Source organism: Dermacentor andersoni, chromosome 8, assembly GCF_023375885.2.
Source record: "Dermacentor andersoni chromosome 8, qqDerAnde1_hic_scaffold, whole genome shotgun sequence".
Lineage (NCBI taxonomy): Eukaryota > Metazoa > Arthropoda > Arachnida > Ixodida > Ixodidae > Dermacentor > Dermacentor andersoni.
Genome location: NC_092821.1, coordinates 71,297,112 through 71,314,421, shown reverse-complemented (window position 1 = coordinate 71,314,421; position 17,310 = coordinate 71,297,112). Strand labels below are relative to the sequence as shown.

At 46.1% G+C, this 17,310-nt stretch overlaps 1 protein-coding gene across 1 annotated transcript; it reads right to left on the bottom strand.

The window, feature by feature from the left end:
* Positions 1 to 8,458: 8,458 nt before the first annotated feature.
* LOC126538806 (uncharacterized) lies at positions 8,459 to 11,108 on the bottom strand. Its single transcript, XM_050185525.1, has 3 exons — positions 10,322 to 11,108; positions 9,756 to 9,897; positions 8,459 to 8,741 (listed from the first exon to the last, which is right to left on the bottom strand). Exons 1-3 carry the CDS (start codon positions 11,106 to 11,108, stop codon positions 8,459 to 8,461), a joined length of 1,212 nt encoding a protein of 403 aa, XP_050041482.1.
* Between the last annotated feature and the right edge of the window lie 6,202 nt (positions 11,109 to 17,310).

Below are 17,310 nucleotides of genomic sequence, written 5' to 3'. Positions count from 1 at the left end.
CAATGGAGAGCACGATAACTGAAGCTTCGAGAGAAGGGACCTATAATCACAAACCTGCAGGCCTCTCCGGATCGAGTGAAGTAGCCGGAAACAGTCTTTATTTTTGATAATACATGTATTTCAGTCTACGCCAGTTTGCCTCTACGTTTATTTCGTCGTCAGAAGGACAACAATATTGTTGTCTTCAACGACAGGCTTCGTAGGTGGTTCAGAGTACCGTAGAGTGTCACAGTGACAACATCACTGAGAAAGTCTATGTTCGGATTCAACCTTCCTCACTTGTGATCTGTGCTTTTTCCAATGCTTCGCGCACTGCAAGCCACGCAGCAATCTTCGAAGCTCTATTAGCTTACCGGCAATTGTAACAAGTTCGATGGCTCGAAGCCACCGTATATTGCTTACTTTGTGTTCGTGTTTGTGCTCTTTGCAAGCGCAACACTTTGTTGACATACAGAACGTGCCCAATGAATTCAACGAAAAGCTTGTTGACTTTCACTTCATCTGTGACAAAAGAGCTGACTTACAACGGATGGTGTATTCGAGTTTCCATAGACCATTTAGGGTCTTGTCCTGGTGCATGAACTGGAGCGGCTATGTGAAGGTGCTGGAATCGGCCTGCCTTCTTCACAAACCTGTAGTGATCGTTCTGTCAAGCACGTTTGCGAAACACATTTTGCTGGAAGATGTGGTCATGCGGCAAGAACCGTGTCCTAAAGTGAAATGGGTAATAATAGATAACAAGAACGGGAAAGGTGGTTCTCGAGAAGCACCGCCAGATGAAATAATTAAAATTCTGCGAAGCACGGGTGACAGCCCTAAACAACACGCAACTGTTAGTGGGGGTTCCGAAGTCCCGAATGGTCAACCCACTCGCGACTTACGGTCCTGGACTCTGCTTACTTCCAAGAAAGTTCGAATTGCTTGCATTTTGGTGAATCAGAAAAATAGTAATGAGTCTTGCTTTTTATTTGAAAAGAACACTTTAGCTCACGCTCTTGAGAAGCTCAATGCGACTGTTGACATAACGCCTGTCAAAAGAGGAACATTTACAAATGTCCTTTTGAACAAGAAGGCTGATGTTGTTGCACTCTCGGTAGGGCTTACACTTGATCGATTCCAGAAATTCTACTTCACGGTAAACCGATACGGGCAAGCTGTCTTTTATGTCGAGAAGAGGTGGAAGCACCAAGCTCAGTTCTTCCTCACTGAGTCTCCAGGCATACTTCTTCTGGTTCTGTCCATGGTTATCTCGGCTTTTGTCTTTGTGCTGCTCAACGTACGGCGAGGGAACCGGCCCACGCACGAATTGAGTGGAGTCGTACTTGCGCTGCTAGCCTCAACGCTCTCGTTGTCCTTTTCGCTACACAGTGACCACGCACGAAGCACGAATGGCCGAATCATCATGGCTTGCTGGATGCTCGCTTGCCTCTCCCTTGTCACGTACACCAGGAGCCTGCTCACTGCCAGCCTCACGGCAAAGCCAACCTGGTACGCTGATGACACCTTGGACAAGGTGTTGCCCAAGTTGCGAGACGGTCGTCTCCTGCCTTGCGTTGAGCGAAACTCTTTCTTCGACTTCACGCTTGCCAGCGCCGCGGGAAATGGCACAGACGTTGTGGATGTCATGGCGTTCGCTGCAAGGCAATGGGCTCGCACAAAGCGCGACTTTACCGGCAGTTTTGAGTCTTGTATCAAGCGCACTCGAAAAGGTACTCACGCCTTCTTCTCGGATGATATCGACCTTTGCACGTTTTTGCGATTCCAGAAAACTGTATCGCAAGGGAAGAAGCCCGTTCATACTTTGATAGGCGGATTTCCAGTTCGGCGCGATTACCCGTTTCGCGGGGAGCTCATTGCGCTTGCTGACAGGATCTTTGAAACTGGGTGGGAGATCCGATTGAGCAGACTTGCCGACTGGAATTGCACTGGCACTGTCGAGAACGAAATAATACCTCTGTGCGTTAACCAATGGCTCTACATATACTGTGCTCTGTGTTCTGCGAGCTGCCTAGCCCTCGTCTTAGAAGTTATGTATGGTCGATTGGTGGATACCACCAGAATAGGTGGTGAGCTCGTCGTGCGACCTTTAACCAGACGTCGTATCCTTCTTACAATGTAACGCTTGTAAGAAGCCTATGCATTTCCAAAAGGAAACCTTGAGAACACGGCGAATGAGCTGCCGACCCTGAGCCCGAAACCAAAGCGTTAAGAGCTGCTCGTGGAGTTCATTGTTTATGTAGGAAAACTTTCGAGTCGAGATGCTGTCAGGATTTGGAATGGTTGGGTGAATTTATTCGGATTTTACCAGTGCCAAGCAGGGCTATGGCGAAGCGAGGACGCACATTGCGCATCATTCCCATCGAAAGTCATCTTCGTTGTCTTGGCAACCCGCCGTAGCAGTGTTGTGACTTTGGCATTAAGCTGCAAAGCGCGCGGGTGCAGGACCAAATCCGGGGGCCACGGAGGCGGAGTTTCGATGGGTGCGAAATGCAAACACGCCCGTCTACCATACATCGGTGCACGTTAAAAAATCCCAGATGGTCAAAGTAGCTTCGGAGTCTCCCACTTCTGCGTGCCTCACAGTCATACCGTAATGTGGGCGCGGTAATCCCCAGAGTATAATTAATTTTATTTCGTTGCTTAGACCGTGCCTTTTGCAGTTGAAATCGTATTTGCGGGGCTTCGCCCGGTATCATATGTTACAATTATTCTGACATTACAAGATTAAAGGAATGCCTCAGATTTAAAGGCGGTGCTACCTCTATCCCATGCTTGCAATCGCTTTCCCTTGAAACGCAAGTTTGCAAGAAACTGGATGAAGTGGAGAGACGTCAAACACGCAGCTGTCATACATCAGCCGGCCAGTCTTCTCTGGACATTTGCATGCGTTTTGGTCTGTCTATACCGCTTAGTAATATACCAAACTGCGCTGTTCAATACGCCCTCGTTGACAATTGTTTTCTTTTCTTTTAAGGGGTAGTATTGTAGTACTGTTCTACAGGGTAATGGAGAGGTGTTACACTTCAACTGTTGTACGCAGTGCTCGCAGCTTATCACTCGTTGTGCATATCTAAAAAAATTATTACCTTTTTTACTTCGATATAAGCTCAAAAGTCAAACCCCGGGCTTCCTCTGCCCGCTCGTTCCATTGCACTTCGTCGTTTGTAGTCGTGCCGTGATCAGTCCATACATCAGGATCAATCGAACGCATCACTCATTTAATTTACGACACTATACAACTTTTTAAAATTTTCTGCGACCGCACATAAGCCACCATGCCGCCATCGTCGCACCATCGTGCAGTTGTCTTCTCGTCACCATGTCGCCCCCATCGTCGGCATTACTGTGTTACGCTGTCGTTGTCGTCTTAATCTATGTGCGGTCGTTATTTCATGGTTGTCGCCCTATTTGATGTTACATGACCATCGTCAGCGTGATGCCTTCGAATTTGTCGTACCTTCGTCGTCGTCCGTGTGTTGTCATCATGTAATTTTTGTCGTCATGTTCTGGTCTTCATGTCGGTGGCGTCGTCGTCTTAGGCGTCATTTCTGTCGTTGTAGCTGTTCGTCCTTTCATCGTTGTTGTTGTGTTTCAATTGATGTGTACATACAGGAAAGCCTAAACAGTGTTGTAGGTGTGTTGCACTGAGCTACAGAAGTATTTGTTGCCGGAATATTTGTGTTCTGAGTTGGCGGAGCCGCCGAAGTCTTGCGTATTTCTTATGTACGCCACAAAGAAACTCAGAACGAATGGCCGTTTTAGCGTGGATATTCTTGGAAAAACCTGTCGCCTGAACGCAGGTGGTGATTTGGCTGCGAAAACATGCGCAGCACCACCTACATTTCTTCGCTTTAAATGCGCCTGCTTTTCCTGTTTTCTGGTGTCTTGCCTAAAGTGGTCACCTTTTTACAATGTATTTGTTATGTACGTCTTCTATGTTGAGCTTAATATTCAACTCCGTCGGCAGCATGTACGTCGCAGTAGCGAAATAAAACAAGGTATCTTGAACAAAATGCGATTTGGAATTTCACTCTTTCTGTCTGTCTACAATCATCTCACTCCGTGAGCAGTTGACACCCTACCCTCGTAAGTGACGTGAATGCTAGAAAGGCACATAGTGCACAATTTATGGTAGCCGCGGGGCATGCTCGCCGTGAAAATACCTGCGCTTTTTCACGTGCGGTAAAACCTCTTTTTTAAGCAGTAGAGTAGAAGTAATTTTTCTTATTTTTTCTTGATACGCATTTCATAAATCCCTGTCAGCAGAAAGCATTCTTTTATTGTTTTATTTCTCTTGAATATATGTGCAAGTCAATATTGTCACGTCAATTCAGGCATCACACTCTGCGCTGGAAGTTTCGAACTGTATTGCCTTGATGGCAGTTGTGCTTCTGTAGTCATTCACTTGTTCTTGCCATTTCGATAAAAGTAAATGCTAGGATAGAAGAATGAAGTCCCCGATGTACGCAGTCGTGTAGCATACTAAGGCCTGGGCATCAAATTCTGCTGCTATTTCTTCATGCGAAATGAACTTTCCAAAAATTTAAAGCCAACTACGAGATGGTTCATTGCTGCTATGCCTTAAGCTTGCCCACACAAGACTGGCGTGTCGTTAAACTGTATTTTGTATTTGTATTTTTATTTTGTGCAAACACTGAAGTGCAGTTGATCTTTTTTAAGGCGGACTCTTGTATACGTTTAAGCACATCACTCCATTTCATGCTACAGTGCCCTTTCGCATGCAAAAAGAAAATCTGGAAATGTTATACGACGCACGAAGCGCCCAGTTTATAAATCTTTTGTTCGTAAGTGATACTTGCCATTTGCTCGTCGTCTTCGCTAATAATATGTGCAACGCCGTGATCTTACTAAGAATGTTAGTGCAAGAACTTGTGTTGTGTGTGTACGAGCCAACGTCTCAAGAAACAATACTTCAATTACATACTCATTGCTTGTAAGCATATGACATGAATACGGCCTAAATAAGTATGATCTGGATGGCTACATTATAATCAGATTTCCGTCGCCTACTGTTTGTGGTAGAAACCATGTAATTTTTTTTTCGTAAGGTCAAATAAAACACACATTTCGTTGAACACACATTATTGCTGACATTGTCCATCATTTCATCGTCATCATCATCATCATCATATTTTGTTGTCCACCGTGTTGTCCATCTCCAGTGACCCTTGTCCTCAGCTAGCTGATTCCAACTTGCGCATACATTTTTCATTTCATCACCCCACTTAATATAATGCCGTCCTCGCCTGCACTTCCTTTCTCTTGAAACCGATTCGGTAATTCTAAAGGTGCGCCGTTCATCTTTCCTAAGCGTTACAGGGCTTGCCCTGCTCCAGTGTTTTTTCTCTTGATATCAGCAGAACATCGTCCCACCGCTTTTTCCGCTGTCCTCAACATGTTCATGAGCTGCTTTGTCAGCCTCCAAGCTTCCGCCCCCTGTATTAGCGCCGGGAGAATGTAATGATCGGACACAATTCTTTTTAACGAGAGCGATAGGCTTCCAGTTTGGATTAGATAATGCCTGTCATGTGCACTCCAGCCTATTTCTCTTGTTCGGTAAATTTCCTGTCACGATTCGGTCCACCGTGATTATTTGCCTAGATAAACGTACTTGTACGCAGATTTCAGAGGCTCACTGCCGATCATACATTTTTTCGCTTGCCAGACTATCAGCATTGCCTTTGTATTCTGCGTATTATTTTTCAACCCTATCCCTACACCTTCTCGGTTAAGGTGCTCAATCATTTGTTGCCATTCATTCCCAGTGTTGCTAAACAGTACAATGTAATAAGCAAACCGTAGGTTGTTCAGATATTCACTGCTTATCCTCACCCCTAAGCCTTCCAAGTGTAATAGCTTGAATACTTGTTCTAAGCATACTTTGAATAGCATTGTAGAAGTTGCGTCTCCGTGCCTCACCTCTATATTGATAGCTAACTTTATACTTAAGGAGAACCAAGGCAGCTGCTCAGCCCTTGTAGATATTTCCCAAGGTATTTACGTATGCCTCCTCTACTCCTTGATCCCGCATTGCCTCCATAACTGCTGCTACCTCTACTGATTCAAATCCCTTTTAATAATTCGTGAACTTTATATAGAAAGGTTAACTGTACTGTGCATATTTCTTAAAACCTGGGAACATCTTTATACAAAGCGGAAATCACACTAGACAGCTTATAATTCTTTCATTCTTTAACGTCTCTCTTCTTATGTATCAGTATAATAGTGGCACTTTTCCTTGTGTTTTGTACACTTGCATTCGTGAGAAATCTCTTATTAAAAGCCGCAAGCTTTTTAAGCACAATATCTACTCCATCTCTAGTAAAATCAATTGTTATTCCATCTTCGCTTGCCAATTTTCCCTGGGAGATGTCTTGCAAGGCCCTTGTAACTTAATCGCTGGTAACCGAAGGAACCGCTCTATCCTGTTTATAAGTATTTACAACGAAGGTTACATGGCTACTGTGGGCACAGTACAGGTCAGTATGAAACTTCACTGCTTTTACTATGTCATTCAAGCCACTGGTGACATTAGCCTGCTTCTGTTTCACTGCATACATCTTGCCCTGTTATATACCAAGTTTTCTTGTCACTAATTTCCATTTAAACTAATTCCCACAATGTCCATAATTTACCGGTGTTGCACCCAAAATTCGCCGTGCGCATTCCTTGGCTGTTTCCCCCGATACAGCAGCTGCGCTCAGACGGCGATTGTGCCCTACACCGACCATGATGAGTAAAGAAGCGCCCCAGATCGGCATCGCGCATGATTTAGGTGCTTCTCCAGAGGTAGCCCCCTTCATCGGCGCCAGCCTTTTTGGCTAAAAGGCCGGACACCGACCGTGACGGTCAAATAAGCGGCTCACTTGTCAGCGGCCGCGTACTCCGGCCTCCGCGGAAGCGGTAACGAGGGCGAATGGTAATCTCCTGACCCTGACAAGATGACCGTCACGGAGAGCAAGGAACGCAGTCTATGACGGTCGTGGAGAGAGTGTGAACTGTTTCGTGGAAGGAACGCGAACGAAATCTGTTTCCGTATTGCCTCCTCCTTGCTTCGAAAACAGGATATCAGAGGTGGAGTTCCGTTAACTACACGACACCTCTGGTAGGCCGCAACTAGGTCATCGAATTCTCTTGTGCAGGGAACTGGAGAAGAAGAACGCTTTCAAAAGCGGACTTTTGGGCCAGTGAGAGGGGTGCTGAGGTGTCAGGACGTCTGCAGAGATGTGCGTCCTCACGCGTGCAGACGTAGGTGTGCTGACTATAGCCTGATTATTTGTTTCGATATCTAAATAATGCAAAATAAATGCGTCATCTTTCGCTGCTACTCGCAGGCGTGCTCACCCCTTGCATGGAGGATGTCTGATCTAAACGCTACCTCGAGTCCCAACACCAAAGCATAAGATTTCATCACCTATTTGTTCGTAAGCAAATCATCACAAAACGTCACATGAAACGTAGTGTTTCAAAGGATCCGATCTGCGTATGCAGCTGACGCGCATAATTTACTTTGACGTAATCCTCTGTACAAAGACTGTCCATCAAGATACACTCGGGGGCTTGCAGTTAAGAAGCGGCTGATTTGATAGTTGTGGACGATGGCTCATGGACAATACATCTCAAAAGTCGCTGTTCCAGTATCTAACCGAAACGGGTCTCCGTGTTTACATATAATTTCATTCCTACGTCAAGCCATGAGGCAACGCCGGCCACTAAAAATATATTGTTAACCATTGTGAAATAATTACCTGCGCATCTACGTAATGCTTCCATACTACTGAACTCTCTCATTGTCCTGCGTAGAATTTCACAAAAGTTGTGTTTGGTATGTTTCTACTGCGATTTGCCATCGATACGGCCATTGTCTCACTATCGTGCCCCAAGCACCTACCACTCATTGACACCGGTGTCAGAGAAAATGCTGTCGCACATGAAACATTTTGTGAATTCGGGCACGAAATTTCAAAAACTTCAAGCGGTGTTCCATAAAACAAGCGATACTTAAGAAGGAATGTGAACGAATAAACATGCCCTTCGATATGCATGCGGTATCTAAATAATGAGTTGTAAATAACTAAAAACGACAGGAGGAGGATCCTGACTTCGGCACATTTTCATCTGTAAGATAGAGGAGCCGAAACAGCAAAACAATTAAGAGCAAAACGTCTCTTGACCGTAATGAGCTTTAACATGGAAGCTTTCTGTAGCGTATCAGCCGGACGCCAGGGTGGAACAGAACGTTTTTGATGCCATGCCCTTTTTATAGGGTGATGAACATGTGATCTGCCGACTGCTGCTTGCGTGGCCGATAAGCGATTATCATGACAATGCAGTGTGACACGCGATATCAGTATACAACATTCCTTTCTCCTAAGATTCGTTACACAATTGCAAAATGTCTGGTTAGTCATCAATGCCATAACGTGCGATAGGCCGTCTAACGCGTGTTGATCTTCGCGGCTCGACCGGGTCTTGGGTAGCTTGGCCCGGACTTGCCCCTGCGACTGCTTCCGTGCTGACCGGCAGCTGTTGTGGTCGTCTGGCTGTAGGAGGCAGCCTGACGTGGTAGTCTGCACTTGAGACTGGATCGGCTTCGAGCCTCGTCCAGGCGCGCCTCAACTGGCTCCGGTGCCTGTGATGGCGCTCGCCGTTGTCCAGCTGGACGATGTACGACACCGGGCCTCGGACTGCCACAACCCTGGCCGCCTTCCACCTTGGACCTGGACAAAAAGCTTTTAGCATAGACCGCGTCACCGACACTGAACCTCTTAATCTCCGGTCGTTGTGGTTCAGGCGCGTGTTGTCGGTCCGGATGAAGTCTGTCCAAGGCTGTCCTCAGCTTTCGTCCGATCATTGATTCTGCCGGAGATTTTCCCGTGACCGAATGTGGCGTCGTGTGCTGTTTAAACAGGAACCGCGAAATCTTGCACTGCGTTGAACCTTCCTGTTGCGTCTTTAACGCTTCTTTAACTTCTCTTGCTATTCTCTCCGCCCTACCATTACTGTCGGGATTGTAGGGTGCAGTGAAAATAGCACGCACACCATTGCACTTTAAAAACGTTTGCAACTCCGAGCTAGTGAATGCTGTGCCATTATTCGAAACGATAACGTCTGGCACACCGTGTGTCGCAAACATCTTCCTTAAGCTGGTGACGACAGCTGTAGCTTTCATGGATGACATGACTTCGACCTCGGATGTATTCCCGTGGCGTCAATCCTGTGACCCAAGAATTCAATGCTCGGCTCGTTGAATTCGCACTTGCCTTTGTTTACTCCTAACTGCGCATTCTGCAGACGCGATAGCGCGGTTTCTAATCTCTCGGCGTGCTCTTCCGCGTTACGGCCAGAAATCAAGATATCATCAAGATAGGCTTTCACGCCGGGAATGCCTGCTAACAGCGTATCAATGACTCGTTGAAATACCCACGGCGCCACCGAAATTCCGAACGGCAGCCGTTTGACTTTGTACAGTCCCTTTATGGTGTTAACTGTGAGCACTTCAGCCCATTCGTCGTCTAGCGTTACCTGTTGATAGGCTTGAGCTAGATCCTGCTTTGGGAAAAATTTGCTTGAACCCAGACCTGCGAGCATTTCAGCGGTAGTGGGCAAAGGATACCCGCTGGTTTTAATAGTTTGTTTACAGTGCTACGGTAGTCGCCGCACAGGCGTAAAGTTCTGTCTATTTTCTTTCCACTACCAGTGGTGTGGCCCAGTTGGAGTACGCGACGGGTTGCCATACTCCTTGTTGCACCAAGCGATCCACTTCCTTGCCCACGTCGTCCTTGAGGGCCAGTGTAACTGGTCGACTTTTGAACTGGTTGGGCATCCTCTTGCAGTTCGATGTGAACTGGTTGTCCGTTGAAGCCAGGAAGGTCCCTGCGAAACACCTCAGAGAATCGTGAGGGCACGTCTTCCGCATTTACTTGCTCGATTCCCCGCAAGCAAATGCCTAACGGCTTAAACCCGTTTCACCCAATCAGGCCGTTACCTCGATTCTTTACTACCAACAATGGCAGCTTCGCCTTCTGGCCCTTGAATTCTACCAAGACGGTTGCTCGACCCAGCAGCGGTAACGCCTCCTTTGACCAGGTTACGAGAGTTGTTCCAGAGTCTTGGAGTGGTATTTCACCCCGATTTCTCTCAATTCTCGAAATGTATCTTCACTCACAGTTGAGCACGAGGCTCCGGAATCAACCTCCATCGGGACTTTTTGTCCTTGTATCTGTACTTTAACCATAAACTTCTGTTCTTGCTCATTCACTTCGCAAAGTGAAAACAATGCACTCATTTCGTACACTACCCTGGCTCTTTTCAACTTTCCTCTTTTGCTCAGGCGTCTTCCGGGCCGCTGTACTTTCGTCTTTTGAACGACAAGCCCTCGCTATATGTCCAACCCTTTTGCATTTGAAGCATGCCGCTTTTCTAAAGCTGCATAAATGCGGAGCGTGCTTACCGTTGCAACGGTAGCAACTACATCCCTCTGCCGTGGCGTCTTGCTTCGTGCGGGTTGCTTGTATCATGCCCTGGCAGTCCTTCGCCTCGTCTCGGCCTTGCATCCGTATGTCTCGCTGTTGCTTGGCTGTCGCTTCTGCGGTCGCGGCCTTGTCGTACGCAACGTTGAACGTAAGGTCGTATTCTGCGAGAAGTCGCTGTTGAACTGCTTCGTTCTGGAGGCCGCATATGAAACAATCTCGCATCATGATGTCCAACGGGAGCTGCTCGTCGCCAAAACCGCAGTGTTCGGCTAGCTTGCGAAGCGCCGTGACGTAGTGCGCAACCGATTCCTCGGCAGCCTGGTTTCTCTTGTAGAACAAGAACCTTGCGTATAGCTCTGAAGGCCTTGGATGCAGGTGCTTGCGAACCGCCGTCTTAATTTCCTCGTAGGTTGCTGCTGTCGGTCTTGATGGCTCCACCAGTATCACGATGAGCCCATACGCTTCTTCGCCGCAACAACTCAGCAGGACGGCTCTTTTCTGCTCTTCTTTGGCTATCTTGTTAGCTTCGCAGAACATTTCGAGCCTCTCGACGTATTCGTCCCATGACGCGTTCGTGCCCAGACGATACTCGCCGATCCTGCCGACGGCCATCGCCGCCGCTTCCTCGTTTTCTCGTTGCCAACTGTAGCGTATCAGCCGGACGCCAGGGTGGAAGAGACATTTATTGATGCCGTGCCCTTTTTATAGGGCGATGAACGTGTGATCTGCCGACTGCTGCTTGCGTGGCCGATAAGCGATTATCATGAGAATGCAGTGTGACACGCGATATCAGTATACAACACTTTCTGAACAAGAATACCAACAGTGAACGCTTTCAGTGAAATAGCACCGCTCTGAATCAGAGAAAAAAGGCGTTTACTTTACATTTTAGATGAAATTTAAACATAGAAGTGGAGTTAGGCCAGTGTCATGTAATGCGTAAAGGAGACAGCCGAAGGCCTGTCGGAGTAATGAAATGGCTGCCGAGGCAAGGGCCACACAGCCGATGATGATAAGGGTTCACGTGGTGTGCTTAGATTAGGAAACGTTCAACCACTGGTTTTGGTATGCCGGAATAGAACGGTGCAAACTGGAGAGACTTGTGTATTTGCGGGGCAATAGAATGATGACGATGAGATATTTCACCCCATAATTATGGATGAGGAACGCGCAAAGTATGACACCGATTTTGTCGTATGATACCGCGAAGTCACCAGGGAACTTTTTCGGAGCAAGTTGGCATAGATTCATTACACATATTTAAAACAAAATAAGCAAAATAAATATTCAGCAAAATAAAAAGTGCTGGTATACCAAAGCATACCAGAAACTGACCCTCGCGTTCTTGTGAGGCAGACTTTACTGACGCGCGGGTTCTGGTCGGAAGCAATAATACGAAAGCTAGGGAAATATGGAAGCATTTTCATAACAGTAAGAGAGTTAGCTTTTGTGTTAGTGAAACGTCGTTATCATTGTACTAGTCAGAGAAAACGCTTGCTGAAAGTGCCTTTTCTTACCGCCCTTAATGCTTGAGTGGGGTTCTTGCGCAGGCGCTGACTGAGGGCATATGCGGGCGTGTCTCCTGTCAAAGTAAAGTAGTTGTGAGTGGCGCTCTGTCCCGTTGTCCATTCTTCTGTGCTGTGTGTTGCTTTTTGGCACCTCAAAAATAGGTATAATAAATCACTAGGTGTAGCTCATTGGTGCAGGCGCAACACACGAGGGAGTTCCTTTACCAGGCAAGCCTTGGTTCGGAACACTGATTTTGACAAGGCCTGGAAGTGGCCTACAAAACTGATAAAACAGTCAGAAACATTGATGCACATAGATACATCAGTGTTTCTAAACAAAACGAAACGAATCTAAGGTTAGAATTTGCACATTTCAAATTTCTTTGAATGTAATTCAAAGCGACTACCGCTTTGCCAACTACATAGTCCACGTGTGCCCACCAAGAGCAGTCGCCCGAGAGCATCACGCCCAAATATTTAGTCGTGGATTTATTACTTAATATATTATGCATTCGACAGTAGCTGGCATCGATTACTTTTTTCTTCTTAGTAAACCGCGCATGGACGCACTTACCCGTGTTCAAATTCATTTTCCACTGAGAGTGCCATTCGCAAATACGTTCTAGGTCGGTCTGCAGTTTGAGAACATCATGTTCATTATCGATTTTTCTATACACAATACAGTCATCCACGAAGAGCCGCATGTTAGAGTCAATACCTAAGTTAACGTCATTATTACATTAAGAAAAAGAAGAGGCCCCAGAACAGATCCTTGCGGGACGCCTGATGTGACCTCAAGATAATCTGAATTATTACCATTCAGGACCGCACGTTCACGGCGACATGACAAATAGCTTTTTATCCAGCCAAAAACACTAGAATCTATATTTAACATCCGAAGTTTATAAAGTAGCAAAGAATGGCAAACAGTATCAAATGCATTGCGGAAGTCCAGAAATATACAGTCTATTTGCCCACCGAATTCAACTACAGGGTAAACTACAGGCAGGTTTTTAAAGAAAACATTCATAAAACTTCAGGTTGATCACCCCGTGCAGTGGTGATCGAGGCCGCCATCTTGTACACGTTCGAAAAGCCGACGTTCGATTTCCCCTCACGCGATTGGGCTAGATTAGCCTAGGCCGCGATATCGGCGCAGGCAGGACAATCGCGCGAGGCGAAATCGAACGTCGGCTTTTAGAACGTGTACAAGATAGCGGCCCTAGGGTACCTATGTAGAAGGCCTATTAGGGAAGAACACTACCACCGATGCAGAAAGCTTTCTTGCGAGAGGAAGCCTTAATATTCCCGAAACTACAAAAGAATGCATGTCCAAATTTGAGTCTTTACCATGCTAAAGACCATACTGTTCCATATGCCACCACTGCGACGAATGCGTCGCGCTCTAGCACAAAGTATGGGCATGCGCAAAAGCAGCCCAGCTCACGCTCGTACAAGTTCTGAACAACCAGCAACAGAAGGTAGTGCTGTTCGGCTCCGACTTGACCGACCAGCTCGAACTGGACGACCAAACATGAAGGGTAGCGAAGACCGTTGGACTCCTGGAATGAGGGAACCACTCACGGAAGAGTGGAGCAGCTAGCCACGCTCGTTGTTATCGCGTGCTGTTAAGAATAAGGTTTATTCTCTACCTAGGCAAATCAGTCCAGGCACAATAGTGGTCTCGCCATGTCGTCTATACTGGCAAAAGTTAACACCGCACCAGTGCCTTTTTTCTTGTCCCCTATCTTTATTTTGCCTCTGTCATGGTGGGAAACACTTACGTAAGTTTTATTCTTTCCGTGTTTTTTTTTTTCCAGTTTGCCCTTCCTACTGTCTCAACGGCCTTCGATATTCGTCCTTAATTCGTCTTAATCGCGGAATACAGTCTGACACACGTGCCACTATAGCCTTCTTTCCGACTTAAACAAGGTGTTTGACCACGCTTTCTTGAATGTCAGTTCGACGTATTTTAACAGCCGATCTATTTTAAGTCGAGCCTTCTCCGTACGGCGTCTGGTGCCACTGAGGGTAGGGGGAAGGTTCAGGAGCTCACCGCCAGAGGGTGAGTCAAGGGTAGCCCCTGCCCCTCCCCCCCACAAATCCCCTTAAACTTCGTTCACGTGACTCTACTGTCCAGCGTTCGTTATACGACGCGGTGTACGCCTTCCAATACGACGGTCTGTAATGATTTTGACAGTGAAATGGTTGAAACACAGCTGTCAAGCTATTCCCCGTCATTTATTAAAGCATCATTCACAGTGCATAGTATGTAGACTGTCTAGTGCACTTTGGCTAATGCTATAGCATTCGTCGTGGTTCCACGCAATTTCCTAATGTACCTAAATCCTCTCCCGTGTCTTCTCTGTTCTAAAAGCGCTGTCAACCCATAGCGGATGATGTGCATAAAGTGATTTCTGTATACGCCTCACCAGCTTTCCCAACATCGTGGGTTTTTTAAGTCTAGGTGCAACCAGAATACTAATCCCCGTATTCAGAAATGCATCCTACCTTAAAGGCCATGCTTGACTTTATCTAAGGAACGCCTGTCGTGAACGTGCCCGGAAAGCCAGTTGAGTTTCCTTCGGTGTGTTCCCGGCAGGCATCACTTAGATCAAGTCGAGCATGGCCTTCTATTTAGGATGCATTTCTGAATACGTTGCCCTCTGGGCATTTCTGTTCATTGAATGGAGTCGCATAGGTTTGCTCCTCTGTCAAATAGGGGATAGGGAAAAAAAATGGAAGTTGACTATGACACACGGTTACTTTGCCCTGCGCAACAAAGCCGACCTCTCGCTCATGGTACCATTGAAGTGAGGGCAGGCTTGCTAACAACGAGGATCTGGCAAGGACTCGGATTTGGTTTAGCATTTCATGTGGATCAAACGTTATGTGTTGAAATGAAGTCTTCGAGAATTTTCCACATCAGCTATCGGCGAAGGCGTTCGCGAAGCTTCCGGCACAGTAAACCTGGGCTGCGTGAGAGCGGCAGTATGAAGAAGTGATAATCCCATCAAAGCGATAAACTGCCGAAAATTAAAAAAAGAAGGACGCTATATTAGGTGCGAGTATATTTCACGTCTAATAATACATTGCACGACATTAGGTATCAGTGAGCACTCACAACGGCGCCGCTGTAGTGGTGCTTTACTGCGAAAGATGCCCGCGGTTCGAGACACTCCGGTGGAGCCAGAAATCAAGCGAGCGAAAAGCCTGAAACCCTGTTTTCTTCGAAAGCCAGGTAGCTGCCCGATAAAAACCATCCCGTCGAAAGCGAACAGCGACCTGCATAGTTGCGCATACGTTCTTAATTGAACTGTTTCACTAATTTGACACGTGGCGTAACGTGTACTGGAGGGTAACATGCCAAAAAAGTTAATAATGGTAAATTCTTGTCGTTTCGTATCTAGTTTTATTAGGTGTAGCAAGTAAAGTCCTGCATCCCGTGAGTAGGACCTTGCCGTATATTTTCTTCCTGTATCGGGGACGTATGAATAAAGCAACGCAAAACGTCCTTGCGCACTACTCTATATAGCATATATTTCGAAGAGCAAACGCATTATTTACGTCCTATTTAGAATGCAGCACGCCGGCTGGCATGAAAAACAATATGCCAGCAAGTGTATGCTTTAGAAAGCGACACTTGCAAAAATTCCGATAACAGCAAGGAACATTTAAATTTTCAGCACAGTTAGCATTTCAAATAGTGTGCGCCCCTGGCTACCTTCAATGTTGTTATGAGCATTGGCAGCTGCCGGGCTTTCGTTGAAATTATGTATGCACTTTCGTGATAGCTGGCTGTAGGGCACATAAAGATGATGCTCACTCGCCATGCAGACCAGCGAGAAGTGGACAACACAAACTACAAGTGTTGACAGATATTTTATTTACGAACGTATTTACGAATTTATTTCGCGCTTTGTAAGCTTTGTGTTACGTGTCCGCGTAAAAAGAGGGTTATGCAGAAAAAAATGCTTTAGGTGGAAACATAATTCCACTAGAAATGAAAAATCTTTCTTGTATTTGTGGACATTGAGAGCACAACAATACGATTACTAGTGAAATTACCAAAACTACAGATTTCAAATCGAATCCTTATAGCGAAGGTGAGGGCATAAATTGGAGCACGAGAAGGAAATAAAATGGCACATGTTTAACCGTTTCAATATTCAACAGTATGTCTGATATGCCGAAGAGCCAAAGGCAAAGTTCGGGGACCATTGCATATATGCTATAACCAGGTGAGCGGCATAGTCACAATGGGTTTAGTAAATGGTCTGAGAAATGTTCGAAAATATCTTTCTTCATTTTAAAGCACTCTCAGTTGTCGTGAAGTATGACTAGAAGCATTTAGTCTATTTTCGTCCAGGCTTTAATTTACCGTTTTGTCACAGTCCGAGTACGTTCATCTATAAAACAATTGCAATTTAAATATAACACCCTAATGAGCAAGGCAGAAACGAAAACATCAAGCCATCAAACAAGGCTTTCAATTATTAACTTTGGGATTCCACTGCCACTGCAAGCTTTGAAGAGCACATCTGAAAACATCACTTTCTATCGCTTGCGACGCGTTACTGTTTGCATAGGTCCATTTCTTTTTCTGTCCAGAAAAGAAAACGCGCGAATTCTTTCAATAGCCACGTTCGCCTCACTGCTGTCCCGTGATGGTGGCTTTTGTTATGATAGTACAACTCATAGTGCGGAAAAGTCAAGTTCCAGTGTTTCTCGTACCCTCTTTTGGACAGCGGGGCTGGCCTATGCAGTTCTATTCAATAAACCAAATACAAAGCGGGCTCTCGAGAGCTAGAGTGCCTAACGTAATTTGGTTACACCCATATTTGAAAAGCCCAGATGCTGGGAAAGCTGGAGAGGCGTATACAGAGCAGCGTTATATGTACATCATCCGACATACGCACAGACGTCTTCCAGAAGAGAGAAGACACTGGAGAGAACTCATTTACATTACGACAGAGCGGGAAAGCATCACGAATTCTATAGCATACACCAAAGGGTAGTAGTCATCGTTTATAAGGTTTACTCTCATAGATGCTGAAATAAATGACGGCGAATATCTTGGCAGTTCTACTTCAAGCATTTCACTGACAAAATTATGATAGGCCATTATTTTGTGAGACGTACACTCAGTCGGGTGGTAATTGGGGGGGGGGGGGGGGGGGGGCTCCACATATGCCTGAACAAACCCCTCTTTCAGCCGGCTTGATGGTGTAAATGGCGAAGAATCTCCAGTAACCAGAAGCCCGAGCTCGTGTACTCGACGTACCACATGTGCTGTGGCGCTGATT

Coding starts and splice junctions, on each gene's coding strand:
- LOC126538806 (XM_050185525.1), bottom strand. CDS start 11,108: ATGGCCGTCGGCAGGATCGGCGAGTATCGTCTGGGCACGAACGCGTCA. Junction 9,898..10,321: donor GAAAGTTGAAAAGAGCCAGG/GTAGTGTACGAA, acceptor GGTGTTTCGCAG/GGACCTTCCTGGCTTCAACG. Junction 8,742..9,755: donor TTGGTGCAACAAGGAGTATG/GCAACCCGTCGC, acceptor CTTTTTGTCCAG/GTCCAAGGTGGAAGGCGGCC.